Genomic DNA, 21,080 nt, shown 5'->3' with positions numbered 1-21,080 from the left:
CATTCAGTGGTGGGTGGCCTCTTATCAGGAAGGAATGCATGTTGGTTGTGGTGGTGAAATGGCAAAAGGGAGGGGGAGTTGGTGGAAATCGGCGGTGGAGCCAGGCTTTCCAAAGGTCTGGTTTCCAAAGGTGCACCGGCATGATCAGGGCTCACTGTGACCTCTGCCTCCCAGGCTCAAGCGATCCTCCCACCTTAGCCTCCAGAGTAGCTGGGACTACAGGCATCTTGAATAGGTAGATGTGGCAAGAGTGGACAACTTTGTTTCTGATCTATTGAGATGTTCACGTGGGGTATTTATTTCCCTCTTCAGTTTATTAATATGATGTATTACTGTGATCTTGTGTTTATGAGACAGGGTCATGCTTTGTTTCCCAGGCTAGAGTGCAGTGGCTCAGGCTCAGCTCACCGCAATCTCTGCTTCCCAGGTTCAAGCAATTCTCATGCGTCAGCCACCCCAATAGCTGGGATTACAGGTGCACACCACCACGCCCTGCTAATTTTTGCTTTTTTTTTTTTTTGAGACAGAGCCTCACTCTGTCGCCCCGGCTGGAGTGCAGTGGCGCGATCTCGGCTCACTGCAAGCTCTGCCTCCCGGGTTCACGCCATTCTTTTGCCTCAGCCTCCCCAGCAGCTGGGACTACAGGCGCCCCCCATCGCGCCTGGCTAATTTTTTGTATTTTTAGTAGAGACGGGGTTTCACCGTGGTCTTGATCTCCTGACCTCGTGATCCGCCTGCCTCAGCCTCCCAAAGTGCTGGGATTACAGGCATGAGCCACTGCGCCTGGCCAATTTTTGCATTTCTTTGTTGACATGGGATTTCACCACATTGGCCAGGCTGGTTTCAAACTCCTGACCTCAATCAGTCCACCTGCCTCTGCTGCCCAAAGTGCTGGGATTACAGGCGTGAGCCACTGTGCCACCCTGCGATTTTACTTCATATGATGAATCACCTTTACATTTCTCAGATAAATCCCACTTGGTCATATGTATAGTGCTTAGTATTTTGCAGAATTCAATTTGCTACTATTGAGAGTTTTTTGTATCTACGTGATAATTGATCTGAAGTTTTCTTATTTTATGATGCTTTTGGTTTGAATATTGGGGTAATAATATCCTTATAGAATCAGTTAAAAAGCAATCCTCCTTTTTTCGAAGTTTGAGAAAGACTGGTGTTGTCTTCTTTAAAGATTTGGTAGAACTCACTAGAAAAGCCATCTAGTCCTTGGCTTTTCTTTGTTGGAAATTTTTTGACTATTGATTCAATCTGTTTGCTACATAGGTCTATTCAGATTTTGGGACAGTTTGGGTAGTTTGTGTTTTTCTAGGAATTTGCTCATTTAAATGGTCTATTTTTTTAAACATACAACTGTATTCTCTATTCTTTTTATTTTGTAAGGTCAATAGTAGTATCTCTACTCTCATGCCTGATTTTAATAATTTGAATCTTATCTTTTTCTTTCGAGTCTAGCTATCAAGGTTTGTCAATTTTGCTGATCTTAAGAAACCAACTTTTGGTTTAATTCATTTTCTCGATTGTTTTTCTATTCTCTCATTCATTCATGTCCACTGTAATCTTTATCATTTTCTTCTTTCTGCCTTCAACATGTTAAATAGGTTTTTTTCATTTCAGTGTACTATTTTAATTACCTTGTCATTTCTCTTACTATATATTTTGGAGTTATTTTCTTGGTGGTTGCCCCAGGGGTTAATTTATAACATCTTAATTTAAACATATCAAATTCAGATTAATATCAACTTAATTTCAGTAGTATACAAAATCTTTGCTCCTATATAGTGGTCTCCTATTCCCTTTTCTAGTTTTTGTCATAAATTACATCTTTATACATTGTATGTCCATCAACATAGATTTATAGTTAGCTTTACTCAGTTGTCCTTTTTATTTTTAAAAATTTTAAGTTTTTAGAGATGAAGTCTCATTATGTTGCCCAGGCTGGAGTGCAGTGGTTATTCATAGAGGTGACCATAGCACACTACAGCCTCAAACTCCTGGACTCAAGCAGTCTTCCCAACTCAGTCTCTGAACAGCTGGTACTACAGGGAATATGCCACCACACACATCTTCACAGTTGCCTTTTAAGAAAAAAGTTAAAAACAAAAAATGCATTACTGTTGATTTTTATACTTCTACATACTTGATTTTATAATCTTTTACACTTTTAAAATATATTTTGTACTATATACTTACCTTTACTGGTGTTGTGTGATTTTGTTAGTCTAGGGTCCTCACATTTCAACATTTAGCATTTCTTGTAACGATGGTCTTCTAGTGACAAACTTTTTGTTTATTGGGAAACGTCTTAATACCATCTTCCTTTCTGAAGAATAGCTTTGCTGAATATAGAGGTCTTGATTGACAGTTTTCACCCCTTTTGGCACTTTAAATGTCATTCCACTGGCCCTGTGAAGTGCCAGTGGAAGGTAGGACTGGCACTAGAATTCTCAGTTGGGGGTGGGATTGGGGAGAGTAACTGAATTCCAGCAAACCAGATTATCTTTGGATGACGGAAGGCTTCAGGCAGCCCTGTGTTTGGAAAAGCGCTGAGTAGAGACCTAGGTAATAGATCTTAGCTCAGCAAACAGGTCCCTGTAAATTAAAGAATGCAATGAGGAGAATTTATATTCATGTGGAGACACTGGACCATACCAAGTCAAACGTTTTCTGACCAACTTAATTTTCCTCATTCCTCACACTGTTGTGTTTAATCAATTTTGGGATGTACATTTTAACATTTCTGAAATTGCGATGCATCTCACAGTCATTATTAGTCAGATGATGGTTGTGACATAGTCATCAATGCCTTCACATGAGTATCAGGACTCAGATAATAATCCTGGGAACTATAGTGGAACATCAAAACGCTGCATCATCAATGTTTTTGGTAGCATAGAGGATATTGTCTAGAAAAGACAGATGTTAATGACTGCATCAAAAAGTGTCTCAAAAGAGTGGGACTCTGAAGTTTTAGGAGTATTTTAACCAATTTAGTTCAGTTGTATTTTCCTTTGCTAAGTTTATACATAAGTGATACATGATACAAATGAAAGTCTAAAAGACTCTTTGCAGTATGAAAATTCTAACTTACGAAAGTTCTATCACTTTAAAAGTTTGTCAGAACTTTTTAGTAGTGCAAAACAATAGTATCTTGCAATCTATAGTATTTAGAGCTATTGATATATAGTACTGTAATTTCCTAGAATGCAGTAAATAAGCTTGAGGTCACAGAAAGTTCATCCAATGTTAGGATAAATGAGTGAACATCTGAAAATCGTGTTTTTTTCTTTTTTTTGAGACGGAGTCTTGCTCTGTCTCCCAGGCTGGAGTGCAGTGTTGCTGTCTCGGCTCACTGCAACCTCTGTCTCCTGGGTTCAAGCAAGCGATTCTTCTGCCTCAGCCACCCAAGTGGCTGGGACTACAGGTGTGCACCACCATGCCCAGCTAATTTTTGTATTTTTAGTAGAGACGCGGTTTCATCACGTTGGCCAGGATGGTCTTGATCTCTTGACCTCGTGATCCGCCTGCCTCAGCCTCCCAAAGTGTTGGGATTACAGGCGTGAGCCACCGTGCCTGGCAAAAATCGTGTTTTGTCTATTAACCAATAGAACAATTATTTTGACTTTTTTTAAGAGGTCAAATGAAGGCAAGTTTGAGGGTCACAAAGGCCCATAGACTGACATGAGATTAAGGATTATCTGAAGTCAAACTGGCTTTGTTTTTTCAAAGGCTAGCACATTAAAAACAGGCTAATCAGCACAACCATAGTCATAGCTACTACAGAGACTGAGGCAGGAGGATCACTTGAGTCCATGAGTTCAAGGTTACAGTGAATGGCCAGGCACAGTGGCTCACACCTGTAATCCCAGCACTTTGGGAGGCTGAGCCGGGCAGATAACCCGGAGGTCAGGAGTTCGAGACCAGCCTGGCCAACATGGTGAAACCCTGTCTCTACTACAAATACAAAAAATTAGCAGGGTATGGTGGTGCATACCTGTAGTCCCAGCTACTTGAGAGGCTGAGGCATGAGAATCGTTTGAACCCGGGAGACGGAGGTTGCAGTGAGCCGAGATCGCACCACTGCACTCCAGCCTAGGTGACAGAGTGAGACTCTGTCTCAAAGAAAAAAAAAAAGTTACAGTGAACTATGATGGCACCATTGCCCTCCAGCCTGGAAAACAGACCTCGCCTGTATAAACAAAAACAGGAGAATCAGAACTATACTATTCCTAAGGAAAGGTTTCTGATATTATCTGTACCATTAAATGGTATTTATATATCGATAAATTATGGTAAGACAGTGTTTTAAAGATATAGTTATGGCCTGGGGTATCTGAGATGATGAAGTTCCAGTATATGAACTTATCATGACCTTTGGTTAATTTAACATACTCCTGCAGCCTTTCATTATTTTCTCCTCCACCTCACTGAATCCTGTTTTTCTGTTTTGTTTTTTTTTTGACGGAGTCTTGCTTTGTCTCCCAGGCTGGAGAGCAATGGTGCGATCTCAGCTCACCACAACCTCCGACTCCTGGGTTCAAGCAATTCTCCTGCCTCAGCCTCCCGAGTGGCTAGGATTACAGGCACCCGCCACTACATCCGGCTATTTTTTGTTTTTAGTAGAGACAGGGTTTCCCTATGTTGGTCAGGCTGGTCTCGAACTCCCAACCTCAGGTGATCTGCCCACCTCGGCCTCCCAAAGTGCTGGGATTACAGGTGTGAGCCACCATGCCCGGCTGAATCTTGTTTTTAATTCCTAAAGTCTCCTGAGTCTTCTGACCCAAGGGCTCAATAGTCTAGGTGAACTGTCTTTGCAGTTAGTAGAGTGAGAGGAAACTGCTTAGCCTCCCCATGTTTGCTGGAGGGAGCAGCAATCTAAGGCTTATACATACCAGTCTGTGAATGGAAGCTATTATTATATCTCATTAAGATCCTCTCTAACGTTCCTCTAAGCTTGGAGACTTTTAGAAACAGCATGGTATGACACAATTCATGCTCATTAAGCATTCTTTTTTTTTTTTTTTTTTGAGACGGAGTCTTGCTCCGTCCCCCAGGCTGGAGTGCAGTGGCGCGATCTCAGCTCACTGCAAGCTCCGCCTCCTGGGGTTCACGCCATTCTCCTGCCTCAGCCTCCCGAGTAGCTGAGACTACAGGCGCCCGCCAACACGCCCGGCTAATTTTTTTTGTATTTTTAGTGGAGACGGGGTTTCAACGTGTTAGCCAGGATGGTCTCGATCTCCGGACCTCATGATCCTCACGCCTCGGCCTCCCAAAGTGCTGGGATTACAGGTTTGAGCCATCGCGCCCGGCCTAAGCATTCATTTTTCTATTGTGTTGGCTTTACATGGAATCTCATTTCAGTTTTAATTTGTGTTGGCAGATTCCATTAACTGCTGACTCAATAATCAGTGTGCTCAGCTGTACCCCAAAACCTCTCGCTGCCACTGCCAATCTCCATATTCTGTGCTGCTACAAAGATTCCAATTTCATGAAATGAGACGATACGCCCTGCCCAGGGAATGAATCATGACTGTTCTAAGGAAATCACAGCAACCCTCTTCTTAGCTTGGACACTCACTCTAGGTTTCTACCTAACTTTGCAACTGAGATTGGCATCTGGCCAATGAGATGTTAAGAGTTCATCTTGAGCTACAGGAAAATTGCCAGTCTACATTTCCTTGCCCCCTTCCCCCAAACCCAAGTCTGTTATATTGCCAATGTCATCTTTTCTTAAAAGAGGGGAAATAGCCTGAATTTGGGATTTGAAACATGCACGGGTGTGAATCTTAATTTTGTTCCTGAGGATTCCAGGGCAAGTTACTTATCTCTGTGCAGTCTCAAGTTTTGTTACTTGTAAAACAGGGTAAGTACCTCTCACAGAACAATGAAATGAGACATGAATGGGACAATGAAGAGGCATAAATTCTTGCGGCCTTTTCAGGGTCAACAAATGGGATTCCTTATCTAACTAAAATTAATAAAACACATTCCTGCAACGTCAATACATTCTCACTGTGGTGCACAAATCCTGTTATTTCATGGCCCCCACTAAGTCATTTTGGTTTAATGCTCAGCAAGACAGAAGCATATTTGTGGAAGTGCTTTTTTTCTTTTTAGAATTCTAGCTGTTAAAGAACCACATTTTGCCTAGTTGACAAATTTTCTTTACTTATGCTTGTGTCCACATGATTGTAAAAAAGCAAACAGTGCCAATGGCCACTTTGGTAAAAACACACAGTGTTCAAACCTATGAAGGATTACATCCTTTGGACAGGTTTTATTCCCAGGATATCAAACCCCTTGGCCATGACAGCAGCTACTGCTTCACATAGCAGCATACGCCACATGTTCACCTTCAATATTTTTCCTGAAAAGACAGAAAAAAGTTGTTAATTAACTTGTTTTCCTTTTTGAAAATCATTTATTAAAGAATCTATGTTACTTGCAAATTTTAGTTAGAAGTGCATAGCCCAAACCACAGATGTTTTTGGGTTTTAAGTAGAATCTTCTTTACCTTAAATTATGAAGACAGACAATTTAAAAAATAAAGGCATTTCTGTTAAGAAATATGTTTTTAACTATTAAGAGATATAAGGTATGCAAGGATGAGAACAGTAAATTTTACCTTTCTTTTAAAAAATTGTCCTGGTCCTCATGGTCTGAAATAACTATAAACCTCATTATCACAGTGGTGATTTTTTTCCCTAATAAAGTTTCAGTCCTCAGGCATGACTTTAACAAATGCCTACTTGCCTCGTAATACATTAATTCTGGCTACTTCATTAACTATGTAATATGACAGAGGGCAGAGAGCCTAAGGTAAGAAAAGATAACAATTGTTTTCCAAGAAGTTTCCATTATCAAAAACACCCAAAGATTCCTTCTGGGACCCACAAACACATTGTGTTTGTTGGAAAAGTCCTACTCTCAGTCATCTTCCATTTGTTTTCTTTGGAGTCCTAAGGTTCCATTTCATGTGCCTAATTGTAGAAAAGTAGACTAATTGGGCAGAGTTCCATTTCTGGTTGAAAGTGCTACTTCACATTTTGTCTTTTATATATGATATGGTTCACTGTGCAACTGCTAGGGAAAAAGTGGAAGTTTCCATGAATAAAATAAATCTGCAAACCACTCCCATACAATTCAAATGCTTTAATGGCACCCCATCCCTAATACGACTACTAAATGAGACACTTGGACCTGGGTGCAGTGGCTCACACATGTATAAGTCCAGCTATTCGGGAGGCTCAAGTGGGAGAATCACTTGAGGCCAGAAGTTTCAGGCTTCAGCGACCTATGATTTCACCACTGTACTCCAGCCCAAGATCCGTGTCTCTCACAAAAAAAAAAAAAGAAAGACACTCACCAGTCTGTCTATCTTTCTCCACACAGTAGCAGCTATCATAGAACTCTGTGAAAGTAGTTGCCAGCTCATATATATAATCACAGAGAGTGTGGAGAAATAAGTCATCTAAAATCTTTTGCAGAATCTCAGGGAACCGTAAAATGCACCGGCCTAGTTTCCATTCCTTCTCATGATCCAAAAGAATCTTGGTTTCTCGAGCAGCTTTTTGGAGCATTTCTTCATCAATATTGGCCAGACGTGCAATAGACCTTAAAAAAATAAAATAAAATCATCAGGCAATCACCACTGCTCCCTTTTTTAGGCAGACTCATTCTCCACTCGAAAATATGTACTAAGAAGTGATTCACGTAAATCAGAAATTATCACTGATTAAAAAGAAGTTCCTATAAAATGAAGTATTTTATTATATGACATACTATTAGGCAAAACTAATAACCTGATCTAAAGCATTTCATAATACTGAAAATGGAAATATAATTCTTTTAGGGGATCAGCTGACACTTTCTAGGTATTTAAACATAGAGCATCTAGAAGAGTATCGGAAAGTGCAGTTAAGGCCAGGTTTAGGGATTCTGGGATAACTTGCAACACTAAAAGAGCACGTATTTCCAAAGATGCTTGTAGGCAGAAAAATAAATCTGAAAAAACCACTTTAGGCTGAGCATGATGGCTCATGCCTGTAATCCCAGCACTTCGGGAGGCCGAGGCGGGTGAATCACTTGAGGTCTGGAGTTCCAGACCTGCCTGGCCAACATGGTGAAACCCTGTCTCTACCAAAAATACAAAATTTAGCTGGGCATGGTGGTGAGTGCCTGTAATCCCTCCTACTGGGGAGGCTGAGGCAGGAGTATCACTTGAACCCAGGAGGTGGAGGTTGCAGTGAGCCGAGATCGCACCACTGCACTCCAGCTTGGGCAACAGAGTGAGACTCTGTCTCAAAAACAAACAAACAAAACACTAGAAGTCAGGTGTAATGGTGGTATGTCAGTAATCACAGCTACTCAGGAGGCTGAGGTGGGTGGATCATTTGAGCCCAAGACCTCGTCTCATTTCAAAAAAAAAAAAGAAAATATTTTTGAGTAACTAAATATGTTTTCATTTGATTCACAATAAAACAATGCCTACCCACAATTACCTGATTCTAGTGAAGGCATACAACAAGTAAGCAGCTGTATTTCCTTTGTCATCTAGCATTTTGTCAAAGGAGAAGACGTAGTCATTCAACCGGTTATGGGAAAGGTCAGCATATTTGATACAGCCATATGCGACGGATGTCTGAGCAGCATTCAATTCCTCTGCAGTTAAGACCTTTGGGAAAAACAAAACAGTATTTCATAGCTTACTGACTGCTGCTTCTGCCCTGGTGTCTCATAGGCATAAGACTGCGGTAGGGAACATCTAATGGTATTCTTTTACCAATAAACTTTAATTAACACTGACACTGAGGCAGAAGGACATGGGCCAATGTACAAACAAAATACTGAAAATACAAAACGCATTACGCACAACGAAGAATGTTTATATGAGAAACTGAATTTGTAAAATGTAAAATGTCAGCATGCATACCTTTTTCCAGTGTATTCAGTAGATATGAAACCAGAAGCATCAATTATTAGTTTATATCCACTTCATACTATGAACATTGTGAGGTTATAGGAAACAGAGTAACACCGAAAACTACAAACAAAAAGTTAGGGTTAAATAATTAATTGAAATCAAGGGTGTATTAAGAGTAGATAAAAGAACCCATTCACTGATTTGCTAATATTTGCTCAAGTATTCTGAAGCATTATTAGGTCACAAGTAAGTAATTAAGGATTTTTGCTTCTGACCATGACAGAATACCTTGCAGCAGACTAACCATTCTACCAAAAGCAACTATTTAAAAGCTGGGTTAAACATATGAAACAACTGTTTGAAGTCACTAGAGAGCATCAACACAAGCAAAGTTCAAGGGACTATAGTTCTTAGAAGAACAAAAACATTGGGGATGAGTCCATAATCACTTGGCTTTTTCCCTAAGGGCATTTTTCAAATCACTACATAGTGGACAAGGGGGACAGAACCCAAGCAGAAAGAAGTGGTCTTATTGAGGGGAGAAGACAAGAGTTTAGAGTATGGGGCTGCCAAAGAAGCAAGGACACAATCCCCAAAAAGAAGGAGCCACAGAAGAGTCAAAGAGTCTGTGAACAAATTTCTTTCAAATGTCATATGGCTGGCATGCACAAGGCAAGATCCAAAAAATCTATCAGGAAAGCAAGTGGTAATTAAAGAGCTGAGCAGTGATTTCAGCAGCTGTGTGACACTAGGCAGTTCTGCAGCGGCAAAATGGAAGGGCATTAGCACACACACCACTGAAATACGGCCAGAGGGCCATATTTCAGGAGTAAGGACCTCACCCTAGTCATAAAGGTAAAATTTAAATAGTTCAGCCCTAAAGAAGCATACGGCCAATACGAACAGGGTCAAGATAATCAGTTGGTATGCTATCTGTCGGCTAGAAGAAAACATAACAGTCTCTGGAGGGAAATAACCTCAGCCAGAATCTTTATAATTTTCTCTTCATAATGCCCAGCACCCATAACAAATAAATCTTTCTAAAAAAGCAAGATGAGCCATGCCTGTAATGCTCATGCCTGTAATTGGCTCATGCCTGTAATGCAGCTACTTGGGAGTCTGAGGTGGAAGGATCATTTGAGGCCAGGAGTTTGAGACCAGCCTGGACAACACAGACCCCTATCTCTTGGGAGGGGAAAAAAGATAAAAGAGCAAGATGAAATAACTAAATACTAAGGAGGGGGACTACAAAGAAAGGGCTAGGAGAGAATCAAGACAACAGAAACAAAAGAAAAAAGATAGTAGCAACTTTAAAGTCTGAAATTGTTTAAGATGAAGCTACTTAAAAAATACTTATTAATGACAAAGGGGGAAAATACTAACTTTACAGGGGAGAAAACTGATACCATCACCTTACCCAAGAGATCAAAATTATTATTATTAATTATGAAGCTTATCAATGTCATGTGCCTCCCGATATGAACTGATAAGAACTCTACATGTATTCTTGTAAGACTGTATAACCTGGAAACAGAATTAACAGAACAGGAGCCAGTATCAGACAAATCCAACTAAGTGATATTCCAAAAAAACTAACTGACCGGCAGACTTCAGAAGTGTTGAGGTCATGAAAGTCAAAGACAGACCAAGGACCTAACTGCCCAGATTAAAGATAAGGAGACATGATAACTAAATGTGACATGTTATCCTGGACTGGATCTTAGACTAGAAAAAGGTCATTAGTGAGACCAACTGTGCAACCAGAATAAGGACTGCAGATTAGTTAATGGTATTGTACCAATGTTAATTTCCTGATTTTGATAATCATACTATATAGCTATGAAAGATATTAGTATCTGGGGATGCTAAATGAAAGATACAAAATTCTTTGTACTATCTTGCAACTTTTTTATGTCTAAAACTGTTTTAAAATGTTTAAAGAAAACTATGATTAACATGTTCAAAAAATTAAAAGGAAAACAATAAGAAAAATGGAAGAAAAGATGAAAAATTTCAAGAAATACCTTAAACATAGAATACCAAAATATAATATCTGAAGTAGAAAATATTGAAAATAAAGCAAAGAGAAAAAAATGAATTAGAGCATAAGAAACACGTGAGATACAAAGTTCTAACATATATACTTGGAGTACCAAAAATAACAGAATGAGGAAAAGTAGTAGCATTTGAAGAGATATGGCCAAGAATTCTCCTAACCTGATGAAAGAACTCAACCCACAGATTTAGGAAGTTCGGCAGCCCCCAGAGGGTAAAAACAAAAATGACTCCCCAAACCACACTTAGGCATTTCTTAGTCAAAGTACTAAAAATAAAGCCTAAGAAAAATACTAAAAAAAGTCTGAGAAAAAGACATACTTTCAAAGGAGAAACAATGAAACTTACAACTGATTTTCAAAGGAAACTACGGTAGCTGGAAGACAATGGAGTATAATTTTAATTTATTTCCTCCCCCAGCCCCACTGGTCCTCTCTAGTTCTGTGGAATGTCATTTCTAAAAATGCTGAAAGAAAACAGCTGCCAAACTAGAATTCTATACCCAATAAAAACATTGTTCAAAACTGAAGGCATCATAAAGACATTTTTGGACAAACAAAAATTCTGAAAGAATTTGTCACCCCAGCAGACCTGTGCTGAAAAAAATAAAGACCTTCAGATTGTGGAAAAATAATCCCAGGTGGAATTAAGAAACTGCAGGAAGGGCAAAAATTATGATAAATGCAAGTACTGATGGTCTAATGCAAAATAATAATAATAATGATAAATGGGCAAAAGAGTTAACAGACTCTTCACAAGAGAAGATTATCTAGATGACCAATAAGCCTAAGAAAATGCAGTCAGGCAGGGCACGGTGGCTCATGCCTGTAATCCCAGCACTTTGAGAGCCTGAGGCAGGCAGATTGCTGAGTCCAGGGGTTTGAGACCCACCTGGTCAACATGGTGAGACCTCATCTCTGAAAACAATACGAAACAAAAATTAGCTTGGTGTGTTGGCATGTGCCTGTAGTCCCAGCTACTCAGGAGGCTGAGGCAGGAGAATTGCTTGAACCCGGGAGACGGAGGTTGCAGTGAGCCAAGATTGTGCCACTGTACTACAGCCTGGGTGACAGGGTGAGATTCTGTCTTAAGAAAGAAAGAAAGAAGCCGGGCACGGTGGCTCACACCTGTAATCCTAGCACTTTCGGAGGCAGAGGCAGGGCAGATAACGAGGTCAGGAGATCGAGACCATCCTGGCTAACACGGTGAAACCCTGTCTCTACTAAAAAAAAAAAAAAAATACAAAAAATTAGCTGGGAGTGATGGCGGGCGCCTGTAGTCCCAGCTACTCGGGAGGCTGAGGCAGAAGAATGGCGTGAACCCGGAAAGCAGAGCTTGCAGTGAGCCGAGATCGCGCCACTGCACTCCAGCCTGGGCGACAGAGCGAGACTCTGTCTCAAAAAAAAAAAAAAGGAAAGAAAGAAAAGAAAGAAAAATAAAGATAGTCAATATCGTCAATATCATTATTCATCAGAGGAATGAAAATTTTAACCACAATAAGTCACTGTGCACTCACCGAAAAGCTAAAATAAAACACACTGACTAAACCAATTGTCAAGGTTAATATGTCAACTTGACTGGACTGAAGGATACAAAGTATTGATCCTGGGTGTGTCTCTGAGAGTGCTGCCAAAGGAGATTAACATTTCAGTCAGTGGTCTGGGAAAGGCAGACCCACCCTTAATGGGGGGGCATCATCTAATCAGCTGCCAGTGAATACAAAGCAGGGAGAAAAACGTGAAAAGAAGAGACTGGCCTAGCCTCTCGGCCTACATCTTTCCCCTGTGCTGGATGCTTCCTGCCCTCGAACATCTGACTCCAAGTTCTTCAGTTTGGGACTCAGACTGGCTCTCCTTGCCCTTCAGCTTGCAGACAGCCTATTATGGGACCTTGTTATTGTGTAAGTTAATACTTAATAAACAACATCCCTTTATATGTATCTATCCTATTAGTTCTGTCCCTCTAGAGAATCCTAATACACCAGTGTTCGTAAACACATGGTGCAATGAAACTCTCATTCGTTAGTAGTGGGAATATACAACGGTCACCACTTTCTCCTTGGCAATTTTTAATAAAGTTAAGCATAAGCCAACCCTACAACCCAGCAATGCCATTCCTAGATATATATCCAAAAGAAAAAGCACATGTACCTCTAATAGGGCTTGAACAACAATGTTCAAAAACGCTTTGTATTCAGAACAGCCAACAACTGGAAATAATCCTAATGTCCATCCATAGGAGAATGGATAAACAAAATGTGGCACCTTCATATCTCAGAATATCATGCAGCAATAAAAACAAATGAACTACAGCTGGGTGTGATGGCTTATGCCTGTAATCCTAGCACTTTGGGAGGGCAAGGTGAGTGGATCGCTGGAGCCCAGGAGTTCCAGCCTCGGCAACATGGCAAAACCCCATCTCTACAAAAAATACGAAAATTAGCCGGGTATGGCAGTGGGTGCCTATAGTCCCAGCTACCCGGGAGGCTGAGGTAGAAGGATCACTTGAGCCCAGGAGGTCGAGATGCGGTGAGCCATGATCTTGCCACTGCACTCCAGCCTGAGCGACAGAGACTCTGTCTCAAAAACAAAACAAAACCAAAAACATATGAACTACTGATGCACATGGAAAAGGGCCTATACTATGTGATTTCATTTATGTGAAATTCCAGAATAAGCAAAAGTGATTTATGGTGATAGGAAAATCTCTGGGGTGATGGAAATATATCTTGATTGGTGTTCTAAGGCATATATATGTAAAAATTCATTAAGCTGTGCATTTTACTATACATATTTAAAATTAACTTAAAAAAATACTAGCTGGGGTGGTTAAAAAGAGTTAAAGCAGTTTTTGTCACCAGGCAGACTAACAAACAGCTAGATGACTTAAACTTACCACTTTTCATCTGACTGTGCCAGATGAGCCTAGACCAGTGATTTAGCTGGATCATGGGGGCAGATTCCTTATGGCTTGGTGCTGTCTTGGTGATAGTGAGTTCTTGTGAGATCTGGTCATTTAAGTGTGTGGCACCTTCTGCCCCTACTCTCTCTCTCTTGCTCCTGCTTTAGCCATGTGAAGTGCCTGCTCCCCCCTTCATCTTCCCCCATGAATAAAAGTTCCCTGAGGCCTTCCCAGAAGCCAGCTGATGCTGGTGCCATGCTCCTACAGCCAGAAGAACCATGAGCCAATTAAACCTCTTTTATAAATTACCCAGTCTCAGGTATGCATGATCTCTCTCCTCTACTGCTCTAAACTTCAAAAAAAAAAATTTTTTTTTTCTTGTTTACTTTTCATTTCCTCCAAATTCCACACAAACTGAACCATAGTCTTTTCTAAGGGTGCTATGAAAGGCCATCATGTTGCCTGCTCTGAAGGTTCATCAATGGCCTTGGGTGGCAAGAACTGACTGCTATGACCACTCTACAAATGCTCCCAAGAAGGAGCATGGCACATGTAGACACTGATGTGAGCTGACGAATCAAACCCCTTCAGTCTGCAATATTCTCCCATCATTGGGAACTGCTGTTAAGCAGCACGGATACTAAGCTACATTAACAAAGGAGGAAAAAGCCAAGGTCTTTTTTAATTGCCAAGAACTGTATTTTCTAAATAAATGCTCAGCAATTCACAAAATATACTTACTGTGCAATAAAGTCAGAGCAATATAAGCCTTGTCTTAGGTGGGACTGACTCCTTATACTTCTCCTCAGTTCTCTCAATAAAAACAAAAATGAAAAATCACAATGCTTGATATACATTATGCCAATAAGGCTTTGAATTACCTTGTCTCTTTCTTTTTCCTTCAACTTATCCATGGATCGTTTTAGTCCTTCTCCCAGAAGGTCCATGAGGCGCACTGTTTCACCCGAACGTGTTTTAAACTTTTTCCTAAAAAATGTAAAACCCCCAATCAGATTTTGAAACAGACTTTTCGACTTAGAAATCTTTGAAACTGAAGGTTTGAGAGACCTGACCACAAACTGCAACATATGTTTTAAATCTCTAAGGTACATGTTGCCCCTGAGAACTATGAAGAGAGGGTTGATGCCAATGGTAACAACACCTTATGCCAGTCATCAAGCAAGGAGAGTACTACATGAAACACTGTGCTTTCAAGTGTCTTTCATCTCTAGCCCTCAACTCAAAGCATCCTATGCTTTAGCCCTCAAAAGCACCCTCTACATATTTACCTTTAATAAGTTTCCTAACAGAGAAAGAAGATATTTGTTAATTTGTTTGCTTTCTTGGAATACTGAGTTTGGCTTAGATGTTTCACCTTTTTAGAAAAATTACTCATCAAAATATAAGTTTCTAGAATTGTTGGGAAAGTCAGCAAATCCTTTGACAAAATCTCACTTGAATTTCTCTGTATACTAATTCCCCTTGTTCAGTGGTAACCAAGCCTTGATTCATACCAGAATCGCCTGGCAAGCTTTAAGAAAGATGCTTGAGCAGCCAGTTGCTTGCTTGCTTCATTCACTCATTTATTTATTTTTAGAGACAGGGTCTTGCTCTGTCACCCAGGCTGGAGTGAAGTAGTATGACCACAGCTCACTGTAACCTTGAACTCCTGGGCTTAAGTAATCCTTCTACCTTACCCTCCCACGTAGCTAATTCTATAGGTGCGAGCTACCACACCTGGTTAAGTTTTTAATTTTTATAGAGATGGTGTCTCTCACTATGTTGCCCAGGCTCCTATCAAACTCCTGGTCTCAAGTGATCCTCCCACCTCAGCCTCCCAAAGTGTTGGAATTACAGGCTGGAGACACTGCACCTGGCCCAGTTCCTTTAAAAAAAAAAAAAAAAAAAAAAAAAGAAAGAAAGATAAAAAAGAAAAAGCCCCCAGGATGCTAGGGCCCTGTTCAGATCCACTGCAATCAGAATCACTACGGATATGGCAAAAGCAGTCATAAGCATTGCCCTGGGCAGTCGCTGTTAAAAAGCATTTTGAGAAACAAAAAAGTTTACATAACACCAAGGATATAGTATCATTTTCCTTTCTTTGGTGTGTGTGTGTGGGGGCTGTTTAAAAAATCCCTCAAACACAACAATGAAGCATGCTTTTCTAACACAAAGAGTACCAAAATGAATGTGCTACTTTCTGTTAAAGTTTTATTTCCAGAGCTTGCCTAAGCAAGAATCTACTTGCCCTGTAAAATTCTGCTTATACAGAATTAAAACTCCTTTATTATCCCACAAATACATTATATATTTCGATAGCTTTCTTTAGCCCATACACTCCTTCTTAAGTGTCCAACTTTCAAATCTCTGATAAAATGAAACTCATCATGAAGACCAGTCAAAATGCTAAAAGAACCTTCCTTAATCTTTCTACTTTGCAATTACTGTTCCTTTCAGTTACTCCCTACTTGTGCCTGCCTTGAATTTTTGTTTTTGTGTTGGTCTATTCTGACTAGTGGCTCTACAATGAGGGATGCGTATCTGAATATCAAGAGAGCTTTAAAAGAAAACACAGATGCCTAATACCCCCTTTAGACCCAATATGTCAGTAACTCTCACAGTGGGGCTTGCATGTGTATTTTCAGAAGCTCCACAGGAAACTGCTCTGCTCTAGATGATAGCCTCTTTCAGAGAGGAGGTCATGTTCTGTGTACCTGTGTATACACACTGTGGAGCATCCAACCAACACCATGCACAGCACATGCTCAATAAACAGATGTACAAGGAATAGCAGGAAGATGATGAAATAAAAAAAATTATCATTCAAAAAATTAAAACAGAAAATGTCATTTAAAAATAGCAGAATCTGTGAGCATTAAAAAAAACAAACCTTTTTTTAAGTCCCATCCCCCTCTGTGAGAAATTTTTTTTTTTTTTTTGAGACGGAGTCTCGCTGTGTTGCCCAGGCTGGAGTGCAGTAGCACAATCGCAGCTCACTGCAAGCTACGCCTCCCGGGTTTACACCATTCTCCTGCCTCAGCCTCCAGAGTAGCTGGGACTACAGGCGCCCGCCACCACGCCCAGCTAATTTTTGTACTTTTAGTAGAGACGGGGTTTCACCATGTTGGCCAGGCTGGTCTCAAATCCTCACCTCGTGATCCACCTGCCTTGGCCTCCCAAAGTGCTGGGATTACAGGTGTGAGCCACTGTGCCTGGCCCAAAATTGAAAAAAAAGGGGGGGGGGTGGATAGGATACTGTAACCACTCGATGCTGAGTGCAGAAAAATTTTAAAAATTATCAAGAATCCTTTAGCCAATATATGACAAATGAATTAAATGCCATAATATGAGCACTAGTGAGTAATTTTAAGCAAGTGTCAGAATATCATCTAAATGTCCAAAAAACCAACCGTTAAGAAACTAAGATACTACTAAGTAATGATCAACTTATTGTTTTGTTTTAAAAAACTTTATGTCCATAAACACTATAATAAGGACTTAGTGTCTTCCTAGTTATTCTTTTTGTTTTTGAGACAGAGTCTCACTCTGTCACCCAGGCTGGAGCCCAGTGATGTGATCTCGCCTCACTGTAACTTCCATGTCGATGCTCAAGTAATCCTCAGCTGGGCTGACAGGTGCATGCCACTACGCCCGGCTACGTTTTCTCTCTCTTTTTTTTTTTTTTTTGGCAGATATGGGGTTTCACCATGTTGCCTAGCTTGATCTTAAACTCCTAGGCTCACGCAATCCTCCAGCATTGGCCTCCTTAAGTGCTGGAATTACAGGCGTGAGAGCCACTGTGCCTAGCCCCTAGTGTCTTTTGATTTCAAAAAAGTGCAGATCCACGGAGAAGAAACACAATTAGAAAATGTTGTTCCCAACAAGGTCTTTGAGCTCCACATAATCTGTATCCAAGATAATACCTTAACACATCTAATCTGCCTTTTACATGTTCAATCAGGGCTTTTGTACATTGGCTGGCCAAACATCTTGAGCTACTTCATGTGGTTTTTTAGAAGTATTATCACCTTTGTAGGATGGAAATATTTAGGCTTTGTTAACAAATCTAAGATGCCACGGATTTTTGGTAAGTGATCCTAAGACACCAGTGAATACAGGAGGTTAAAACATGAAAAATGCTGTGCCTTTAAATTGAGGAATACTGTATGGAAATATGGTTGTATTTAACTTTTATTTTGTAAATATTGAGAATATAAAAAAAATTAGAAAATAGAAGAGCTGAAAGTATGAATATTAATACATAGTTCTCAATAAACAATATTTTTGGAGAGAACATAACAAAACCAGTGAATCTTAAAACTTAACTGGAATCTCAATAACTTATACCTTTTGCCTATGTTCAACTTTGAAGGAAAAAACAAAAACATTTACAAAATGCATAAGCTATATTGTTGAATAGTGTCTGAAATCTGAGCAGGTATTGTAATAGATTTTATAATTTAGATTAGTGGGAGAGGAAACCCCTTATATATAATCTGTTAGGTCTACAGTCTGGCTTTCACTAAACTTTGTACATACTATCTACCTAAAAGGCTACATTCTCTGGCAGTGATGATATAGATACAAAATCACTCAGCTGGGTTTACACCATTATAGCTTATGTGAACTAAAGAAAACTGTGGACTTTCTTAATTCTAATATGGTATCAAATGAAAAGTTGCCTCTTCCAAGTAAATGTGGGGATCAAGTATATCATTACCATCTTCAGATTTTCCAGACTTACTTGTCTTCCCCTAGCACCACACCAAATCCAGCAAGGAAGACTCGAGTTACTTTAGGGTCATACCAACCAATCATTTGAGCAGCAGCAAATACTGTCTGGAAGTGCACAGACTACAAATCAACAGAAACGGAAAGTTACTTGCTAGTCTTCTTTAAAGAAAAAAAAAAAAGACTTAAGCCTCTTTTCCTTAGGAATAGAAGTGTAAAATTCAAATCGCTCATAAATCTTGTGAGACAAGTGCTATTATAAAACCTCTTCTTTTATTCCCTATATATGAAACACTAAGAGCAACACATATTTTCTACTATGTTCAAATGTTTTTAAAGCAACTGAATTAAGGGCAGGGTCACATGCAAAAACTTCAGTTACATTTTAGGTCTCACAATAACGCTATTGACAGGAACAACTGTTGAGGTTCAGAGGTTCCAGTTTGTGGAGGCAAGCTGGAAAACTAGAAGTGTCCAGTTTGGCTGGGTCCAAACCCTCTTCTTTCTTCTATGCTATACTGATGTCCTGAATCTTAGTCTTTGGGGAAAATTTACAGTTACCCAGTGTCAAATGTCACCAACTGCACCATACTGTCTTACCTCCAATCAGTCAATGTAAAATACATAGAAATCTACAAACTCACTTGTCCATTGTCCACCACATAGATAATCATATCTGCTTTTTCCTCAAATAGTCTTTGTTTAATAGCAGCCAGGTCAGATGTATCATAGGTATAACCTCCATCTGATTTTACTATGGTTAATGGTATGGAACACCCTGGGACAAATACAATCTTTCTGCCATCATCCAACTGCACAAATCCTAGGGGGTAAAAAACAATTCATTAATAAAGTTAAAAGAACCCTGAAGGAAAATGAATGCTTACTCATTCTGCTACGTAAATATTTAGTTATTCTAAGAATATTTTGAAATATATATATTAGAGAGCTAAAGAAAGCACATAATTGTTTCCTCACCATGATCTATTAGAAACCTTGGAAAAGGTTAAGCATCAAGGTTGCCTGGATACTCAGGGTGCTATCAGAGCACAGGTCAGATGTTCTGGCGTTTTTCCAGACTTACACTAAACTTGGTTCCCAACTGCTTTTTTTTTTTTTTTTTTTCTTTTTGACACACAGCCTTGCTATGTTGCCCAGGCCAGTCTCAAACTTCTGGGCTCAAGTGATTCTCCTGCCTGGGCCTCCGCAAGTACTGGGATTACAGGTGTGAGCCACCATGCCTGGCCTCCCAAACTCTTTAGTTGGAGCCCATCAACTTGGTAGGCCCAGAACATGAAAATCTGCTTTGCTTTCAAGCTGGAGCCATAACCTTCCTCTTGGAGAAAGCTGCAATTCTTTTTTTTTTTTTTGAGACGGAGTCTCGCTCTGTCACCCAGGTTGGAGTGCAGTGGCGCGATCTTGGCCCACTGCAAGCTCTGCCTCCCGGGTTCGCACCACTCTCCTGCCTCAGCCTCCCGAGTAGCTGGGACTACAGGCACCTGCCAACATGCCCAGCTAATTTTTTGTATTTTTAGTAGAGATGGGGTTTCACCGTGTTAGCCAGGATGGTCTCAACTCCTGACCTCGTGATCCACCTGCCTCAGCCTCCGAAAGTGCTGGGATTACAGGCGTGAGCCACTGGGCCCGGCAGTTAAAGTCATGCCTGAGGATTTTGAGATAAAAACTTTTAGCTTCACCAGGCTGGAGTGCAGTGACATGATCTCGGCTAACTGCAATCTCCACCTCCCGGGTTCAAGCGATTCCTCTGCCTCAGCCTCCCAAGTAGCTGGGACTACAGGTGTGTGCCACCACACCAGCTAATTTTTTGTATTTTAGTAGAGATGGAGTTTCACCATGTTGGTCAGGATGGTCTAGATCTCCTGTCCTGTCCTCATGATTTGCTCACCTTGGCCTCCCAAAGTGCTGGGATTACAGGTGTGAGTCACCACGCCCAGCCACGCCTGGCTAATTTTTTAATTTGTAGAGACAGGGTCTCACACATTGTTGCCCAGGCTGGCCTCAAACTCCTGGGCTCAAGTGATCCTCCCACCTCAGCCTCCCAAAGTGCTGAGGTTACTGTCACGAGCTGCCATGCTCGACTTCTCTCTCTCTCGTTATTCTTTTTTTTTTTTTTTTCAGAGACAGGGCCTCATTCTGTTGCCCAGGCTGTAGTGCAGTGGTGTGAGCATAGCTCACTGTAACCTCAAATGCCTGGGCTCAAGCATAGCTAGAACTACAGGCATGCATCACCATGCCCAACTACTTCTTTTGTTAATTTTGTTAATTTTTTGGCAGAGAAAGGGTCCCGCTATGTTGCCCAGACTGATCTCAAACTCCTGGCCTCAAGTGGTCCTCCTGCCTCAGCCTCTCCAAGTGCTGTGATTACAGGCATGAGCCACTGCACCCAGCCAAAATTTTATCATCTTAAAAGGTATGGTCCCTAGGCCCTAGACTG

At 40.5% G+C, this 21,080-nt stretch overlaps 1 protein-coding gene across 4 annotated transcripts in view; it reads right to left on the bottom strand.

Annotated features, from left to right (window-relative positions):
• Window positions 1–4,452: 4,452 nt before the first annotated feature.
• The window catches only part of RARS1 (arginyl-tRNA synthetase 1), a 234,378-nt gene continuing 217,750 nt past the window's right edge, over window positions 4,453–21,080 (bottom strand). For all 4 annotated transcript variants that reach the window (XM_058440123.1, XM_032158588.2, XM_058440121.1 and 1 more), the window contains 6 exons: window positions 19,270–19,448; window positions 18,639–18,748; window positions 14,776–14,881; window positions 8,517–8,689; window positions 7,382–7,629; window positions 4,453–6,382 (listed from right to left, as the gene is read on the bottom strand). In XM_058440123.1, coding sequence (XP_058296106.1) covers window positions 6,273–6,382; window positions 7,382–7,629; window positions 8,517–8,689; window positions 14,776–14,881; window positions 18,639–18,748; window positions 19,270–19,448 — 926 coding nt within the window. In that variant the 3' untranslated portion in view covers window positions 4,453–6,272. The remainder of the gene's footprint in view (window positions 6,383–7,381; window positions 7,630–8,516; window positions 8,690–14,775; window positions 14,882–18,638; window positions 18,749–19,269; window positions 19,449–21,080) is intronic.

The sequence above is a fragment of the Hylobates moloch genome, unplaced genomic scaffold (genome assembly GCF_009828535.3).
Source record: "Hylobates moloch isolate HMO894 unplaced genomic scaffold, HMol_V3 SCAFFOLD_6, whole genome shotgun sequence".
NCBI classification, from domain to species: domain Eukaryota; kingdom Metazoa; phylum Chordata; class Mammalia; order Primates; family Hylobatidae; genus Hylobates; species Hylobates moloch.
Note: the sequence above shows the minus strand (reverse complement) of the source record. Positions and strands in the feature narration are given on the sequence as shown.